The 21370-nt window shown below is 48.8% G+C and overlaps 1 protein-coding gene across 1 annotated transcript in view; it reads right to left on the bottom strand.

Moving 5' to 3' along the window:
* Positions 1-21370, bottom strand: part of TMED1 (transmembrane p24 trafficking protein 1) — a 49462-nt gene that overhangs the window by 21447 nt on the left and 6645 nt on the right. Inside the window, exon 3 of the mRNA XM_069604267.1 lies at positions 15655-15838. Within this exon, the coding sequence (XP_069460368.1) occupies positions 15655-15838 (184 nt within the window). The remainder of the gene's footprint in view (positions 1-15654; positions 15839-21370) is intronic.

Raw genomic sequence — 21370 nt, 5'->3', positions numbered from 1 at the left:
CATACTGAGTGCACCCACCTAAGCACCCTATGCTACCCTATACTAGTGCATCAGCTGCTCACATATCGAGGGCACCCAAGCACCCTATGCTACGCTACACTAGTGCATCAGCTGCTCACATATCGAGTGCACCCAAGCACCCTATGCTAACCTACACTAGTGCAACACCTGCTCACATACTGAGTGCACCCACCTAAGCACCCTATGCTACCCTACACTAGTCCATCAGCTGCTCACATATCGAGTGCACCCAAGCACCCTATGCTAACCTACACTAGTGCATCACCTGCTCAAATACTGAGTGCACCCACCTAAGCACCCTATGCTAACCTACACTAGTGCATCACCTGCTCAAATACTGAGTGCACTCACGAAAGCACCCTATGCTACCCTACACTAGTGCATCAGCTGCTCACATATCGAGTGCACCCAAGCACCCTATGCTAACCTACACTAGTGCATCACCTGCTCAAATACTGAGTGCACCCACCTAAGCACCCTATGCTAACCTACACTAGTGCATCACCTGCTCAAATACTGAGTGCACCAACCTAAGCACCCTATGCTACCCTACACTAGTGCATCAGCTGCTCACATATCGAGTGCACCCAAGCACCCTATGCTAACCTACACTAGTGCATCACCTGCTCAAATACTGAGTGCACCCTATGCTACCCTACACTAGTGCATCAGCTGCTCACATATCGAGTGCACCCAAGCACCCTATGCTAACCTACACTAGTGCATCAGCTGCTCACATATCGAGTGCACCCAAGCACCCTATGCTAACCTACACTAGTGCCATCAGCTGCTCAAATACTCAGTGCACCCACCTAAGCACCCTATGCTACCCTACACTAGTGCATCAGCTGCTCACATATCGAGTGCACCCAAGCACCCTATGCTACACTACTGCATTAGCTGCTCACATATCGAGTGCACCCAAGCACCCTATGCTAACCTACACTAGTGCCATCAGCTGCTCACATATCGAGTGCACCCAAGCACCCTATGCTACCCTACACTTGTGCCATCAGCTGCTCACATATCGAGTGCACCCAATGCTAACCTACACTAGTGCATCACCTGCTCACATATCGAATGCACCCACCTAAGCACCCTATGCTACCCTAGTGCATCATCTGCTCACATATCGAGTGCACCCAAGCACCCTATGCTACCCTACAGTAGTGGATCAACGGCGCACATATTGAGGGCACCCTATGCTACCCTACCCTAGTGCATCAGCTGTTCACATATCAAGTACACCCAAGCACCCTATGCTACCCTACACTAGTGCATCAGCTGCTCACATATCAAGAGCACCCATGCACCCTATGCTACCCTACACTAGTGCATCACCTGGTCACATACTGAGTGCACCAAAGCACCCTATGCTACCCTACACTAATGCATCAGCTGCTCACATATCGAGTGCACCCAAGCACCCTATGCTACCCTACACTAGTACATCAGCTGCTCACATATAGAGTGCACCCAAGCACCCTATGCTAACCTACACTAGTGCATCACCTGCTCACATACTGAGTGCACCAACCTAAGCACCCTATGCTACCCTACACTAATGCATCAGCTGCTCACATATCAAGGGCACCCACACACCCTATGCTACCCTACCCTAGTGCATCAGCTGCTCACATATCGAGTGCACCCAAACACCCTATGCTACCCTACACTAGTGCATCATCTGTTCACATATCGAGTGCATCCAAACACCCTATGCTACCCTGCCCTGGTGCATCAGCTGTTCACATATTGAGTGCACCCAAACACCCTATGCTACCCTACACTAGTGCATCAGCTGTTCACATATCGAGTGCACCCAAAAACCCTATGCTACCCTACCCTAGTGCATCAGCTGCTCACATATCGAGTGCACCAAAGCACCCTATGCTACCCTACACTAGTGGATCAGCTGCTCACATATTGAGGGCACCCAAGCACCCTATGCTAACCTACACTAGTGCATCACTGCTCACATATCGAGGGCACCCAAGCACCCTATGCTAACCTACACTAGTGCATCAGCTGCTCACATATCGAGTGCACCCAAGCACCCTATGCTACCCTACACTAGTGCATCAGCTGCTCACATATCGAGTGCACCCAAGCACCGTATGCTAACCTACACTAGTGCAACACCTGCTCACATACTGAGTGCACCCACCTAAGCACCCTATGCTACCCTACACTAGTGCATCACCTGCTCACATATCGAGTGCACCCAAGCACCCCATGCTAACCTACACTAGTACATCACCTGCTCACATACTGAGTGCACCCACCTAAGCACCCTATGCTACCCTATACTAGTGCATCAGCTGCTCACATATCGAGGGCACCCAAGCACCCTATGCTACCCTACACTAGTGCATTAGCTGCTCACATATCGAGTGCACCCAAGCACCCTATGCTACCCTACACTAGTGCATCAGCTGCTCACATATCGAGTGCACCCAAGCACCCTATGCTAACCTACACTAGTGCAACACCTGCTCACATACTGAGTGCACCCACCTAAGCACCCTATGCTACCCTACACTAGAGCATCACCTGACATATCGAGTGCACCCAAGCACCCTATGCTAACCTACACTAGTGCATCACCTGCTCATACTGAGTGCACCACCTAAGCACCCTATGCTACCCTACACTAGTGCATCAGCTGCTCACATATCGAGGGCACCCAAGCACCCTATGCTACCCTACACTAGTGCATCAGCTGCTCACATATCGAGTGCACCCAAGCACCCTATGCTACCCTACACTAGTGCATCAGCTGCTCACATATCAAATGCACCCAAGCACCCTATGCTACCCTACACTAGTGCATCAGCTGCTCACATACTGAGTGCACCCACCTAAGCACCCTATGCTAACCTACACTAGTGCATCACCTGCTCACATATCAAGTGCATCCAAGCACCCTATGCTAACCTACACTAGTGCATCACCTGCTCACATACTGAGTGCACCCACCTAAGCATTCTATGCTACCCTACACTAGTGCATCAGCTGCTCACATATCGAGGGCACCCAAGCACCCTATGCTAACCTACACTAGTGCCATCAGCTGTTCACATATCGAGTGCACCCAAGCACCCTATGCTACCCTACCCTAGTGCATCAGCTGCTCAAATATCGAGAACACCCATGCACCCTATGCTACCCTACACTAGTGTATCACCTGGTCACATACTGAGTGCACCAAAGCACCCTATGCTACCCTACACTAATGCATCAGCTGCACACATACTGAGTGCACCCACCTAAGCACCCTATGCTACCCTACACTAGTGCATCAGCTGCTCACATATCAAGTGCACCCAAACACCCTATGCTAACCTACACTAGTGCATCAGCTGCTCACATATCAAGAGCACCCATGTACACTATGTTAACCTACACTAGTGCATCACCTGGTCAAATACTGAGTGCACTAAAGCACCCTATGCTACCCTACACTAGTGCATCAACTGCTCACATATCGAGTGGACCCAAACACCCTATGCTAACCTACACTAGTGCATCAGCTGCTCACATACTGAGTGCACCCACCTAAGCACCCTATGCTACCCTACCGCATCAGCTGCTCACATATCGAGTGCACCTAAGCACCCTATGCTAACCTACACTAGTGCCATCAACTGCTCACATATCGAGTGCACCCAATGCTAACCTACACTAGTGCATCACCTGCTCACATATCGAGGGCACCCACCTAAGCACCCTATGCTACCCTACACTAGTGCCGTCAGCTGCTCACATACTGAGTGCACCCACCTAAGCACCCCATGCTACCCTACACTAGTGCATCACCTGCTCACATATCGAGTGCACCCAAGCACCCTATGCTACCCTACACTAGTGCCATCAGCTGCTCACATATCGAGTGCACCCAAGCACCCTATGCTACCCTACACTAGTGCCATCAGCTGCTCACATATCGAGTGCACCCAAGCACCCTATGCTACCCTACACTAGTGGATCAGCTGCTCACATATCGAGTGCACCCAAGCACCCTATGCTACCCTACCCTAGTGCATCAGCTGCTCACATATCGAGAACACCCATGCACCCTATGCTACCCTACACTAGTGCATCAGCTGCTCACATATCGAGAACACCCATGCACCCTATGCTACCCTACACTAGTGTATCACTTGGTCACATACTGAGTGCACCAAAGCACCCTATGCTACCCTACACTAGTGCATCAGCTGCTCACATATCGAGTGCACCCAAACACCCTATGCTAACCTACACTAGTGCATCACCTGCTCACATACTGAGTGCACCCACCTAAGCACCCTATGCTACCCTACACTAGTGCATCAGCTGCTCACATATCAAGTGCACCCAAGCACCCTATGCTAACCTACACTAGTGCATCAGCTGCTCACATACTGAATGCACCCACCTAAGCACCCAATGCTACCCTACACTAGTGCATCAGCTGCTCACATATCGAGGGCACCCAAGCACCCCATGCTACCCTACACTAGTGCATCAGCTGTTCACATATCGAGTGCACCCAAACACCCTATGCTACACCCTACCCTAGTGCATCAGCTGTTCACATATCGAGTGCACCCAAGCACCCTATGCTAACCTACACTAGTGCATCACCTGCTCACATATCGAGTGCACCCACCTAAGCACCCTATGCTACCCTACACTAGTGCCATCAGCTGCTCACATACTGAGTGCACCCACCCAAGCACCCTATGCTACCCTACACTAGTGCATCACCTGCTCACATACTGAGTGCACCCAAGCACCCTATGCTACCCTACCCTAGTGCATCAGCTGCTCACATATCGAGTGCACCCAAGCACCCTAGGCTACCCTACACTAGTGCCATCAGCTGCTCACATATCGAGTGCACCCAAGCACCCTATGCTACCCTACACTAGTGCCATCACCTGCTCACATATCGAGTGCACCCAAGCACCCTATGCTACCCTACACTAGCGCTTCACCTGCTCACAAACTGAGTGTACCCAAGCACCCTATGATACCCTAGTGCCATCAGCTGCTCACATATCGAGTGCACCCAATGCTAACCTACACTAGTGCATCACCTGCTCACATATCGAGTGCACCCACCTAAGCACCCTATGCTACTCTACACTAGTGCCATCAGCTGCTCACATATCGAGTGCACCCAATGCTAACCTACACTAGTGCATCACCTGCTCACATATCGAGTGCACCCAAGCACCCTATGCTACCCTACACTAGTGCATCAGCTGCTCACATATCGAGTGCACCCAAGCACCCTATGCTACCCTACACTAGTGCATCAGCTGCTCACATATCGAGGGCACCCAAGCACCCTACGCTAACCTACACTAGTGCATCACCTGCTCACATACTGAGTGCACCCACCTAAGCACCCTATGCCAACCTACACTAGTGCATCACCTTCTCACATATCGAGTGCATCCAAGCACCCTATGCTAACCTACACTAGTGCATCACCTGCTCACATACTGAGTGCACCCACCTAAGCACCCTATGCTACCCTACACTAGTGCCATCAGCTGCTCACATATCGAGGGCACCCAATGCTAACCTACACTAGTGCCATCAGCTGTTCACATATCGAGTGCACCCAAGCACCCTATGCTACCCTACCCTAGTGCTTCAGCTGCTCACATATCGAGAACACCCATGCACCCTACACTAGTGCATCACCTGGTCACATACTGAGTGCACCAAAGCACCCTATGCTACCCTACACTAATGCATCAGCTGCTCACATACTGAGTGCACCCACCTAAGCACCCTATGCTACCCTACACTAGTGCATCAGCTGCTCACATATCGAGTGCACCCAAACACCCTATGCTAACCTACACTAGTGCATCAGCTGCTCACATATCGAGTGCACCCATGTACACTGTTACCCTACACTAGTGCATCACCTGGTCAAATACTGAGTGCACTAAAGCACCCTATGCTACCCTACACTAGTGCATCACCTGCTCACATACTGAGTGCACCCACCTAAGCACCCTATGCTACCCTACCGCATCAGCTGCTCACATATCGAGTGCACCCAAGCACCCTATGCTAACCTACACTAGTGCCATCAACTGCTCACATATCGAGTGCACCCAATGCTAACCTACACTAGTGCATCACCTGCTCATATCGAGTGCACCCACCCAAGCACCCTATGCTACCCTACACTAGTGCCATCAGCTGCTCACATACTGAGTGCACCCACCTAAGCACCCCATGCTACCCTACACTAGTGCATCACCTGCTCACATATCGAGTGCACCCAAGCACCCTATGCTACCCTACACTAGTGCCTTCAGCTGCTCACATATCGGGTGCACCCAAGCACCCTATGCTACCCTACACTAGTGCATCAGCTGCTCACATATCGAGTGCACCCAAGCACCCTATGCTACCCTACACTAGTGGATCAGCTGCTCACATATCGAGTGCACCCAAGCACCCTATGCTACCCTACACTAGTGCCATCAGCTGCTCACATATCGAGTGCACCCAAGCACCCTATGCTACCCTGCCCTAGTGCATCAGCTGCTCACATATCGAGTGCACCCAAGCACCCTATGCTACCCTACCCTAGTGCATCAGCTGCTCACATATCGAGAACACCCATGCACCCTATGCTACCCTACACTAGTGCATCACCTGTTCACATACGGAGTGCACCAAAGCACCCTATGCTACCCTACACTAGTGCATCACCTGGTCACATACTGAGTGCGCCCACCTAAGCACCCTATGCTACCCTACACTAGTGCATCAGCTGCTCACATATCGAGTGCACCCAAACACCCTATGCTAACCTACACTAGTGCATCAGCTGCTCACATATCGAGAGCACCCATGTACACTAAGCTACCCTACACTAGTGCATCACCTGGTCAAATACTGAGTGCACTAAAGCACCCTATGCTACCCTACACTAGTGCATCAGCTGCTCACATATCGAGTGCACCCAAACACCCTATGCTAACCTACACTAGTGCATCACCTGCTCACATACTGAGTGCACCCACCTAAGCACCCTATGCTACCCTACACTAGTGCATCAGCTGCTCACATATCGAGTGCACCCAAACACCCTATGCTACCCTACACTAGTGCATCACCTGCTCACATACTGAGTGCACCCACCTAAGCACCCTATGCTACCCTACACTACTGCATCAGCAGCTCACATATCGAGTGCACCCAAGCACCCTATGCTAACCTACACTAGTGCATCAGCTGCTCACATACTGAGTGCACCCACCTAAGCACCCTATGCTACCCTACACTAGTGCATCAGCTGCTCACATATCGAGTGTACCCTATGCTACCCTACCCTAGTGCATCAGCTGCTCACATATCGAGTGCACCCAAGCACCCTATGCTACCCTACCCTAGTGCATCAGCTGCTCACATATCAAGTGCACCCAAGCACCCTATGCTACCCTACACTAGTGGATCAGCTGCTCACATATTGAGCTACCCTACCACATCAGCTGTTCTCATATCTAGTGCACCCTATGCTACCCTACCCTAGTGCATCAGCTGCTCACATATCGAGAACACCCAAACACCCTATGCTACCCTACACTAGTGCATCACCTGCTCACATACTGAGTGCACCCACCTAAGCACCCTATGCTACCCTACACTAGTGCATCAGCTGCTCACATATCGGGTGCGCCCAAGCACCCTATGCTAACCTACACTAGTGCATCAGCTGCTCACATACTGAGTGCACCCACCTAAGCCCCCTATGCTACCCTACACTAGTGCATCAGCTGCTCACATATCGTGTGCACCCAAGCACCCTATGCTACCCTACACTAGTGCATCAGCTGCTCACATATCGAGGGCACCAAGCACCCCATGCTACCCTACACTAGTGCATCACCTGCTCACATACTGAGTGCACCCAAGCACCCTATGCTACCCTAGTGCATCAGCTGCTCACATATCGAGTGCATCCAAGCACCCTAGGCTACCCTACACTAGTGCCATCAGCTGCTCACATATCGAGTGCACCCAAGCACCCTATGCTACCCTACACTAGTGCCATCAGCTGCTCACATATCGAGTGCACCCAAGCACCCTATGCTACCCTACACTAGCGCATCACCTGCTCACATAATGAGTGCACCCAAGCACCCTATGCTACCCTACACTAGTGCATCACCTGCTCACATATCGAGTGCACCCACCTAAGCACCCTATGCTACCCTACACTAGTGCCATCAGCTGCTCACATATCGAGTGCACCCAATGCTAACCTACACTAGTGCATCACCTGCTCACATATCGAATGCACCCACCTAAGCACCCTATGCTACCCTAGTGCATCATCTGCTCACATATCGAGTGCACCCAAGCACCCTATGCTACCCTAGTCCATCAGCTGCTCACATATCGAGTGCACCCAAGCACCCTACACTAGTGCCATCAGCTGCTCACATATCGAGTGCACCCAAGCACCCTACACTAGTGCCATCAGCTGCTCACATATCGAGTGCACCCAAGCACCCTATGCTACCCTACACTAGTGCCATCAGATGCTCACATATCGAGTGCACCCAAGCACCCTATGCTACCCTACACTAGTGCCATCAGCTGCTCACATATAGAGTGCACCCAAGCACCCTATGCTAACCTACACTACTGCATCACCTGCTCACATATCGAGTGCACCCACCTAAGCACCCTATGAAACCCTACACTAGTGCATCAGCTGCTCACATATCGAGTGCACCCAAGCACCCTATACTAGTGGATCAGCTGCTCACATATCGAGTGCACCCAAGTACCCTATGCTACCCTACACTAGTGGATCAGCTGCTCACATATCGAGTGCACCCAATGCTAACCTACACTAGTGCATCACCTGCTCACATATCGAGTGCACCCACCTAGGCACCCTATGCTACCCTACACTAGTGCATCACCTGCTCACATACTGAGTGCACCCACCTAAGCACCCTATGCTACCCTACACTACTGCATCAGCAGCTCACATATCGAGTGCACCCAAGCACCCTATGCTAACCTACACTAGTGCATCAGCTGCTCACATACTGAGTGCACCCACCTAAGCACCCTATGCTACCCTACACTAGTGCATCAGCTGCTCACATATCGAGTGTACCCTATGCTACCCTACCCTAGTGCATCAGCTGCTCACATATCGAGTGCACCCAAGCACCCTATGCTACCCTACCCTAGTGCATCAGCTGCTCACATATCAAGTGCACCCAAGCACCCTATGCTACCCTACACTAGTGGATCAGCTGCTCACATATTGAGCTACCCTACCACATCAGCTGTTCTCATATCTAGTGCACCCTATGCTACCCTACCCTAGTGCATCAGCTGCTCACATATCGAGAACACCCAAACACCCTATGCTACCCTACACTAGTGCATCACCTGCTCACATACTGAGTGCACCCACCTAAGCACCCTATGCTACCCTACACTAGTGCATCAGCTGCTCACATATCGGGTGCGCCCAAGCACCCTATGCTAACCTACACTAGTGCATCAGCTGCTCACATACTGAGTGCACCCACCTAAGCCCCCTATGCTACCCTACACTAGTGCATCAGCTGCTCACATATCGTGTGCACCCAAGCACCCTATGCTACCCTACACTAGTGCATCAGCTGCTCACATATCGAGGGCACCAAGCACCCCATGCTACCCTACACTAGTGCATCACCTGCTCACATACTGAGTGCACCCAAGCACCCTATGCTACCCTAGTGCATCAGCTGCTCACATATCGAGTGCATCCAAGCACCCTAGGCTACCCTACACTAGTGCCATCAGCTGCTCACATATCGAGTGCACCCAAGCACCCTATGCTACCCTACACTAGTGCCATCAGCTGCTCACATATCGAGTGCACCCAAGCACCCTATGCTACCCTACACTAGCGCATCACCTGCTCACATAATGAGTGCACCCAAGCACCCTATGCTACCCTACACTAGTGCATCACCTGCTCACATATCGAGTGCACCCACCTAAGCACCCTATGCTACCCTACACTAGTGCCATCAGCTGCTCACATATCGAGTGCACCCAATGCTAACCTACACTAGTGCATCACCTGCTCACATATCGAATGCACCCACCTAAGCACCCTATGCTACCCTAGTGCATCATCTGCTCACATATCGAGTGCACCCAAGCACCCTATGCTACCCTAGTCCATCAGCTGCTCACATATCGAGTGCACCCAAGCACCCTACACTAGTGCCATCAGCTGCTCACATATCGAGTGCACCCAAGCACCCTACACTAGTGCCATCAGCTGCTCACATATCGAGTGCACCCAAGCACCCTATGCTACCCTACACTAGTGCCATCAGATGCTCACATATCGAGTGCACCCAAGCACCCTATGCTACCCTACACTAGTGCCATCAGCTGCTCACATATAGAGTGCACCCAAGCACCCTATGCTAACCTACACTACTGCATCACCTGCTCACATATCGAGTGCACCCACCTAAGCACCCTATGAAACCCTACACTAGTGCATCAGCTGCTCACATATCGAGTGCACCCAAGCACCCTATACTAGTGGATCAGCTGCTCACATATCGAGTGCACCCAAGTACCCTATGCTACCCTACACTAGTGGATCAGCTGCTCACATATCGAGTGCACCCAATGCTAACCTACACTAGTGCATCACCTGCTCACATATCGAGTGCACCCACCTAGGCACCCTATGATACCCTACACTAGTGCATCAGCTGCTCACATATAGAGTGCACCCAAGCACCCTATGCTAACCTACACTACTGCATCACCTGCTCACATATCGAGTGCACCCACCTAAGCACCCTATGAAACCCTACACTAGTGCATCAGCTGCTCACATATCGAGTGCACCCAAGCACCCTATACTAGTGGATCAGCTGCTCACATATCGAGTGCCCCCAAGCACTCTATGCTACCCTACACTAGTGCCATCAGATGCTCACATATCGAGTGCACCCAAGCACCCTATGCTATCCTACACTAGTGCCATCAGATGCTCCCATACCGAGTGCACCCAAGGACCCTATGCTACCCTACACTAGTGCCATCAGCTGCTCACATAGAGTGCACCCAAGCACCCTATGCTAACCTACACTACTGCATCACCTGCTCACATATCGAGTGCACCCACCTAAGCACCCTAAGATACCCTACACTAGTGCATCAGCTGCTCACATATCGAGTGCACCCAAGCACCCTATGCTAACCTACACTACTGCATCACCTGCTCACATATCGAGTGCACCCACCTAAGCACCCTAGGATACCCTACACTAGTGCATCAGCTGCTCACATATCGAGTGCACCCAAGCACCATATACTAGTGGATCAGCTGCTCACATATCGAGTACACCCAAGCTCCCTATGCTACCCTACACTAGTGGATCAGCTGCTCACATATCGAGTGCACCCAATGCTAACCTACACTAGTGCATCACCTGCTCACATATCGAGTGCACCCAAGCACCCTACACTAGTGCCATCAGCTGCTCACATATCGAGTGCACCCAAGCACCCTATACTACCCTACACTAGTGCCATCAGCTGCTCACATATCGAGTGCACCCAAGCACCCTATACTACCCTACACTAGTGCCATCAGCTGCTCACATATCGAGTGCACCCTATGCTAACCTACACTAGTGCATCACCTGCTCAAATACTGAGTGCACCCACCTAAGCACCCCATGCTACCCTACCCTAGTGCATCAGCTGCTCACATATCGAGTGCAGCCAAGCACCCTATGCTACCCTACACTAGTGGATCAGCTGCTCACATATCGAGTGCACCCAAGCACCCTATGCTACCCTACACTAGTGCCATCAGCTGCTCACATATCGAGTGCACCCAAGCACCCTATGGTAACCTACACTAGTGCCATCAGCTGCTCACATATCGAGTGCACCCAAGCACCCTATGGTAACCTACACTAGTGCCATCAGCTGCTCACATATCGAGTGCACCCAAGCACCCTATGCTAACCTACACTTGTGCATCACCTGCTCAAATACTGAGTGCAACCACCTAAGCACCCTATGCTACCCTACACTAGTGCCATCAGCTGCTCACATGTCGAGAGCACCCAAGCACCCTATGCTACCCTACACCAGTGGATCAGCTGCTCACATATCGAGTGCACCCAAGCACCCTATGCTACCCTACACTAGTGCCATCAGCTGCTCACATATCGAGTGCACCCAAGCACCCTATGCTAACCTACGCTAGTGCATCACCTGCTCAAATACTGAGTGCAACCACCTAAGCACCCTATGCTACCCTACACTAGTGCCATCAGCTGCTCACATGTCGAGAGCACCCAAGCACCCTATGCTACCCTACACTAGTGCCATCAGCTGCTCACATATCGAGTGCATCCAAGCATCCTATGCTACCCTATTCTCGACTGACCTGAGCTACGGTCCTCAAGGGCGTTCAACCCACAAGCGCTTCGAGATCATACCAATGATATATAGAGCACTACATAAATGCCAAACAATAACTACTGCCCGTGTGCACTGCGGTGAGGTCTCACTGATCTTCCATCACATGCCTCATCTACACCCATGGAGTATATGGCCCTCATGTTAAGACCCATCACTCAAGCAAACAGGCTCATGGACTTGAATGGAGTATAATGCATTCAAATATGCATGGCTTTGTACATTTAAATTGTGTCACACGCATTCCTACATCACCATCCCTCCACACCTCAATTAAATACATTTCCAACAATTGATCCCACCCTTTTGTGGAGTCTCACTCATTAACAGCCTGGCCAGCAGCAGATGCGTGACCTCGGAACGTCAGAGGTCTCGAGAACATCCATGGTGTCGAAGCAAGGTCAGTGTACATAGTATGTTAAACAGAGTAACGCTGTGTGCAATAGAAGACATGCACTGCATGCATCTTGGACACATCATGCGACTGCATGTTATTCAGTGTGCGTATGCAGTGTTCCACATGGACAGCATAGCAGAGCGCTCCAGTGGAGACAATGTACCCAGGGGTTCATAGCTGAACTAAGAATAGTCTGCTCCACCTTCAGGACAAAGCCACGAAAAATGTGATCCTGCCGCCACTGCCACAAGAATGCAGGCTGTGGCTGGTAGTCATCTGTTAGTGATATCAATGCTGCCACTGCAATAAGAACCCAGGCTGCGCCTGGACACTTGGTGTGGCTGCCTCTGCCATAAGAACCCAGGCTGCACCTGGACACTCAGTGTGGCTGCCACAACCTTAACAATGCAGGTAGCGCCTGGACACTCGGTGTGGCTGCCACTGCCTTAAGAATGCAGGCTGCGCCTGGACACTCGGTGTGGCTGCCACTGCCTTAAGAATGCAGGCAGCGCCTGGACACTCGGTGTGGCTGCCTCTGCCATAAGAACCCAGGCTGCGCCTGGACACTCGGTGTGGCTGCCACTGCCTTAAGAACGCAGGCTGTGCCTGGACACTCGGCGTGGCTGCCACTGCCTTAAGAACGCAGGCTGCGCCTGGACACTCGGGTGTGGCTGCCACTGCCTTAAGAACGCAGGCTGTGCCTGGACACTCGGTGTGGCTGCCAGTGTCTTAAGAATGCAGGTAGCGCCTGGACACTCGGTGTGGCTACCAGTGCCTTAAGAATGCAGGTAGCGCCTGGACACTCGGTGTGGCTGCCAGTGCCTTAAGAATGCAGGTAGCGCCTGGACACTCGGTGTGGCCGCCAGTGCCTTAAGAAAGCAGGCTGCGCTTGGACACTCGGTGTGGCTGCCAGTGCCTTAAGAATGCAGGTAGCGCCTGGACACTCGGTGTGGCTGCCACTGCCTTAAGAATGCAGGCTGCGCCTGGACACTCGGTGTGGCTGCCAGTGCCTTAAGAATGCAGGCAGCGCCTGGACACTCGGTGTGGCTGCCTCTGCCATAAGAACCCAGGCTGCGCCTGGACACTCGGTGTGGCTGCCACTGCCTTAAGAACGCAGGCTGTGCCTGGACACTCGGTGTGGCTGCCACTGCCTTAAGAACGCAGGCTGCGCCTGGACACTCGGGTGTGGCTGCCACTGCCTTAAGAACGCAGGCTGCGCCTCGACACACTGTGTGGCTGCCACTGTCTTAAGAAAGGAGGCTGCGCCTGGACACTCGGTGTGGCTGCCAGTGCCTTAAGAATGCAGTTAGCGCCTGGACACTCGGTGTGGCTGCCAGTGCCTTAAGAATGCAGGTAGCGCCTGGACACTCGTTGTGGCCGCCAGTGCCTTAAGAAAGCAGGCTGCGCCTGGACACTCTGTGTGGCTGGCAGAAGGTCTTTAGACAAGTTATCTGTTAGTAATTGCTCAGCCGCCAACGCCACAAGAATGCAAGCCTCACCTGGACACGCAGTGTGGCTGGCATAAGGCCTTTAGACTGGTCATCGGTCAGTAATTGCTCAGCCGCCATAAGAACCCATGCCGCACCTGGACACGCAGTGTGGCTGGCAAAAGGTCTTTAGACTGGTCATCTGTCAGTAATTGCTCAGCCGCCATAAGAACCCATGCCGCACCTGGACACGCAGTGTGGCTGGCAGAAGGTCTTTAGACACATTATCTGTTAGTAATTGCTCAGCCGCCATTGCCATAAGAATGCAGGTAGCACCTGGACACTCGGTGTGGCTGGCATAAGGTCTTTTAATCATCTGTTATTAATTGCACAGCCGCATGAAATCAATTGTTCTGTGTGATATTGTTGAATATGGGTCGCACACCAAAAAGACAGACTTTTTTCTGCCAGTTTAGTGGGGCCTTTAATATTCAAAATCTATCACTGTTTTGAAGGGGTTTCACCCCCACCCCAAGCCTCCCTTTCACCCAATCCCCAGGACTCTCACCATAAAGCGGGTGGGGGTTCAAGACACAAACACTCCCCCTCGACTACTCGCTCAAACATCCTTACACTGATTGTATGCCCCGCTTCCACCACAGCCATGTTACAAACATTCTCTCTCAACATACACACAGTGGTGCCCTCAGACATTTTTCATAGGGGGGCCTGCTTAGATAACTGGGGTGACACCAAAACAAACACATAACTGGCAGGCAGGCCAGTGGTGGGTTGGGGGGGCAGCGTTTTTATAAGGGTGGCCGTGCCCCCCCCCTTTGTGGCACCTCTGCGTATACACTCTTGCATGATTTGGCAATCTCAGTTTACAACACCACCGACCAGCACCATATCAGAGTCTCCCTTCACACTTACCTTCAGCTCCATTTGCCCCCACGCCCCACCTAACCCTCACCCTAGAGTAGTGTATGCGTAAATCCGCTTTCCAGCCATTATGACCGTGTTTTCTCTGTAAACACACGAACACGCATCTGTAACCTGCACAGTATTCAACGTCACCCATCTGCACGGTGCCATGAAAAAGGCCCCGCTTCCTCTTGGGCCAAGTCTGTGCTATGTCCCCCCCATAAAATGATAAAAGTCCCAGCTTCCAAACCTTGACGCGAGACATTAGCTGCTCTAGCCGTTACTGCTCACCCTCGTATTAGAGGCTATATATATATATATATATATATATATATACCTAGAAGCTTACTTTTCAAAGATTTTATCCACAAACGTGAGCCTCACCTTGATGTCATCAATTTTGATGTCCAGCAGTTCGTCAGGCTCCACCATCTCGGCCCAGCTCTCTGCCTCATCGTCCCCTGGCTGGGTGTCAAAGATCAGCTCAAAGAACACCAGCTTCTCGGAGATGGTGCTGAAGGAGTTATCAAAACACATCATGTAGTCCCCCTCCTCCGTCAGGTCTACGCTGGAAGAAAGCGGGAGAAGATGGGCCCGTGTTAAGAAAAGCAAGAAACCATAGGTACATTGACGCACGGTCAAATGACAACTTGCCACATAAACCCTTGCTCTTAGAACCTCCATCATGCAACCAAAGGCCCGGCACAGAGTTCAGTCTGTAAAGCACTGAATAACAGAATTCAGGACGGATTTAATACATGTCCAGCCACCCAATAGGAAATAAGCCATCAAGTCGGCTGTCCAGGATGACCGCAAGCATACTCAGACAGAACTAGAAAGTAAAAAGGGACTTACTGAAATGGATCTGTCGCATGACCGGCAGTCCTTTCGTGTTGCGTAAACTAAGCATGCACGACAAATATAGGCTAGTGTTTGGCTCAAAAAAGGAGAGTGCGTGCAACATAGCAGCACCACTTTTACAATGAATTGATTTAAAGAGTTCTTTATATCATAGGAAAGGGGTTTGAGTTTCTATGTTAGCCCATGCACATTGAGAGTAAGCAGTTTCATTGTATGTAGCTTTTCATCAATAATTTACAAATGGACACTAGTTAGTGAAAAAAACTTGTTGGTTTTAATTCAATCTTTTCAGTGTATTCATATACGTAGTTCATAACAGTTGGTGGCAGTTTATAACAGTTTCTGCCAACATAACTCCACTAGGAGGCACGTGCATTGGATTCACCCTTCCTTTGGGCTTTTTCAAGGCATTGTAACATTGGTTTAGTACATTGTGTGTTTATCATAAGTACAGTGCAGTATATATATGGTATAGAAATTTGCAATCAAAATTTACAAAAACGTGTTCGGTCTTGTGTTAGTGAAGTTTTTGAGTGAAAGTATTTCTGTAGTTCTTAGGAGTTAGATGAGAAAGGAGAATCGGGTTAGTCTGTTAGGTTTGGTGTATGGAACATAACAGCAACCAGTATATTCAACTGTTGTCAGTATGGCATTGCTTACCTTTTTAATTTTGGTAAGTTGTCCGCAATTGTGTGATCTTGTTAGGGTTGAACACCCTGCAACATCTTGCAGTCCATGTTCTGATCTATGCCAAGTTTCGGTCAGTTGGTCTCGGTTCTGATTGTAGGTAGCGTTTATACCATTCCCTAGTTTTGAGAAAATAATTTTTTGTAGAATAAAGCCTTTTCCTGCCAGATTTGGGACTTAATCTGTTTGATCATATCATCATTGTCCTTAGTATTGACTGGTATTCCGTATTCAAATCAGCCTGATGCATATATTATTGGGAGGTCTAGTATTTCAATCATACCAGATTGTGCTCTCTGTGCTAGGCACATATGGTGGCTATGCCATGTGCCGTTTTACATTTGTATGAACAATGTTCATATCCATATGCGACTAGCGGCGCATTTCCGTGTGACTGTCAGTGCTCATTATAATTAAATATTCTGTTCATTACATTTCCGTGCCAAATGCGTTTTGTGCTTTTCAGCTTTAATCCTTTACGAGGTTACTATAGCGATTACCAGCAACAATCTCCATGTGTTTCTGCTGATTGAAATCGAAATTGCCACCGTTTCTAAAGGTAGACACAATTCATGTGCCCCTTTTTTAACTTAAGATCTGTGTATCCATGTTATGAGAATCCATCGTGACTACAAAAACATACTATTTAATTTAAGTGAGGGCCGTTCATTGATCCCATTACTCATTTGATCTCTAGATCTTTGAGGCAAAGCGCTCGTAAGTCACAAGATTCCAAATAAAGAGTATATATGCCATCTAGTTGTTGCCTTCAAGTGCTGAAAATTAAAAAGTCTGTTTCTAGCTGTTCTCACCTGTTGGGAGTGTGCTTGTTGCTCTGAATGTCCGTCTTGTTTCTCTTGAATGCTCGAGTCGAGTGTCTCGTCCCTGCATTGATATCCCATTGCATTATGTGATGTTCCCTTTCGTGTCACGTGATCTCAGTGTTTGTGATTGCGTGTCAAGGTTTCTGTTAGTGTTCCATTTGCTTAACCTATTCCATTTGATGTATAGCTGCTAGCATATACATGGGGACGTTTTAAGATCTATTTCCTATGTCCATGACCATCTTCGTTATTGGTAAAGTGGTTAAATATATTCAGCTCGGTTTCAAGTTTATGAATTCCTTCTATCATTTGGTCACTGGCTGGCATCAGTATTAATAGCCTGGTAGTATAAGTATGCATCTCGTACACAAGTACACAAGTGTGCCTGTATATTGGTGTTTTAAACACGGCCCGAAATCACTTTGTGTTGGTATATCATGTAATATCTTCTTAGGAAACTATTTTGTCTTAGTTAATTGATGTCACTGACCACAGCTCCCATACATTATCTCGTCAAGTTTAAACCTTTTGGTAGGTGTGATGCTAAGGAGTGGTGGTTAGTGCTGGACGTGGGGATTGGGGATGTTGTTCAATATCTCCACAGACGCCACTTCGATCCGTTCAATTCGCTACAAAAAATGGTGCATTTCTGTGTCCGTATTTAAACCATCAGTGATGGCTCCAAGATTGCAGATTAATCTGCATTCTTTTTTCCGCAAACATTTTTCTCGCTTCCCCCATTCTTTCACCTTGGCTTAGGCGTTTGGCTCCAAAGAACGTTATATTTTCTTTTTTGTCACTTTGATGGTTTTTATTCCAGTGTTCCGACAGCGCTGATGGAGTATCCACATTTGTGATATTTCCAAGGTGTTCTCTTATCCTCACTCTGAGTTCGCGCATAGTGCTTCCAACATAAATTTTGTTACATAGACAAATAATTATATAAATTACAAAGATGGTTCTACAGTTGATAAATTCGTCAATTACCACATTTCATCCATTCGCAATTCTGTAACTTGTACTTTGTCAAGTGCATATCTGCACAGACTGCAGTTTGTACATTTAAAGAAACCTTTAAGTGCTGTCCCAGTCAAGATATTAGTCTGAAATGTTAGCTGTGTTCCCTTTGTGAAGCTGGGTCTGAGCTTAGAGTGGACTGTAGGTGCTTTGGTGTAGATGATATCTGGCTTACTGGGTGCTTTGGTGTAGAGGATATCTGGCTTGCTAGATGGCATAAAACAACTAATTACAGACGAGGAAAAGTTTTTTTTGGAGTAACAATAAACCCAAAAGTCCAACCATATACTTCCTACCCGAAATACATAAGGAATATGATGGACTACCAAAAGTGAGACCCATTGCCAGTGTGCATACAAAACTATATGATTAAAACAATGAGCAATGAACATTCTCGTAATTAGAAACCTTAGGGTGCACATTGATACGATATACTCCTGCAACAAGCTGCACCTTAATATGAGCACCATTCTTGGACAGTAAAGCAGCACACGGCTTAACCACCATATGTGCCAAGCACGAAGAGCACAAGTCGGTATGATTGAAACACTAGGTACTAGACCTCACGATATTCATAGGCAACAGGCTGATTTGAATACGGAATACAAGGCCATACTAACTAACTAAGGGCAATGATGATATGATCTAAAAGATCAAGTTTAAAATCTGGCAGGATGATTTTCTCCCAACTAGGGAATGATATAAACGCTACCTACAATCAGAACCTAGACCAACGGACTGAAACTTGGCATAGATCAGAACATGGATGTTGAACCCTAACAAGATCACACAATTGTAAACAACGTACCAATATTAAAAAGGGAAGCAATGCCATACTTTAGCACAACTGGCAACAGTTGAATATACTGGTTGCTGTTACTTTCCATACACCAAACCTTTAACAGACGAACACGATTCTCCTTTCTCATCTAACTCCTCAGAACCACAGAAATACCTGAAACTTCAATAGCACAAGACCGAGGAACACGTTTTTGTGAATTTTTATCTATTTCTATACCATGTATATATGCACTGTACTTATGATAAACACACAATGTACTAGTGCCGTGAAAAAGCACAAGGAAGGGTGAAACATACGCACGTGCCTCCTAGCGGAGTTATGTTGGCACAAACTGTTATAAACTGACACACAACTTATTAATTACGTATATGAATACACTGAAAAGATTGAATTAAAACCTACAAGCTTTTTTCACTAACTAGTGAAACCATTTAACTATTTAGTCGACCATACAGTCTTATGCAGCCACCTAGACTCTGCTGCTCACTTCTCTAAAGAGGCCATATTATGGATCAAATCCTTCCTGAATAACCGTACCATGAGAGTCTTCTCTCCATCAGCCTCAGCTGACCCGATCCCTATAACGTGCGGTGTACCCCAGGGATCTTGTGTATCACCTACCCTCTATAACATTTTCACAAAGCCGCTCTTTGACGAAATGGATCATCTGGGTATCGCCTACACCAACTATGCAGACGATACCCAGTTCCTCCTTCCGCTTTCAGGAGATTACGTCGTGGATCTGGCTTTAGTGAATAAAATTTACAGCATCGTTCAGGAATGGATGGCCACACACAGCTTATGCCTGAACGACGACAAAACTGAGCTCATAATCCTAGGCACCCCGACATACATAACTAAACTCAACACTGACTATGCCAGCTTCATTATCGATGGGAACAATATCAAAGTAGTAAAGGAAGTCAAGACCCTAGGCTTTTACCTTGACGCCACCTTAAACTTTGGCAAACAAGTCAACTCCCTAGCCTCTTCCACAGCATATACTTGCAAACTCATTAGAGCCAGCAAACAATTCCTCTCTACAGACAGCTGCATCACGCTTGCCAGAGCCCTTATTCTGTCCAAACTGGACTACTGTAATGGTCTTTACATTGGGGCTAACAAACAGACTATCCAAAAAATCCAGGTCCTACAGAATAATGCCTTGAGAGCCGCGCTTAAGATCAACAGGAAAGAGCATATCTCCTCTATAAGAAGAGAATATAAATGGCTATCCACTCAGGACAAAATCCAAGTTAAAATTGCCTCCCTTACTCACAAGTGCCTCAATAACATGGCACCACCCTACCTCATGGACAGGATACACTTAAGAACTTCACTTAGACCAACAAGAATGGTCAATGCAAATTGCCTCTATGTCCCTCGCTTTAAACGTGCCACTATTGGAGGACATAGCTTCGCAGTCGAAGCAGCACAGCTTTGGAACTCCCTACCACATGACATAAGAGAACCCCAGCCCTTTGCGAAATTTAGGCAGAATTTGACCAAGTGGCTGAGAGCTAATGACATCTAACTAATCCGACCTGCTTGACCTGACTGTCCCTACTAGCTTTCCACCTGCATGCCCAGTTCTGATACCACTTTCTGTATTTTACTCCATTGTATATTACTGTACCTATTCCACTGTATATCACCTCCACATTGTGAATATTCCTGTACTTTGATCACCTCCTGTCTCGACCTTGCTCCAGCCCTGCTCATTCTTGCTTATTGTATACTGCATTATGACCATGCACATGTACCTGTATATATTTTATTTATGGCAGAATGTATTATGTTTATGTAATTGTACCTGTAACAAAGCTGAGCATATTCTTGTCTTGTGCGCCCTGATGCTCCAGGGCCTGGCGCGCCCTACAAATAATAAACTAAACTAGTGTCCATTTGT

Source organism: Ambystoma mexicanum, chromosome 3q (genome assembly GCF_040938575.1).
Source record: "Ambystoma mexicanum isolate Mex_15411 chromosome 3q, UKY_AmexF1_1, whole genome shotgun sequence".
Taxonomy (NCBI): domain Eukaryota; kingdom Metazoa; phylum Chordata; class Amphibia; order Caudata; family Ambystomatidae; genus Ambystoma; species Ambystoma mexicanum.
This window is presented reverse-complemented; position numbering and strand designations above follow the sequence as displayed.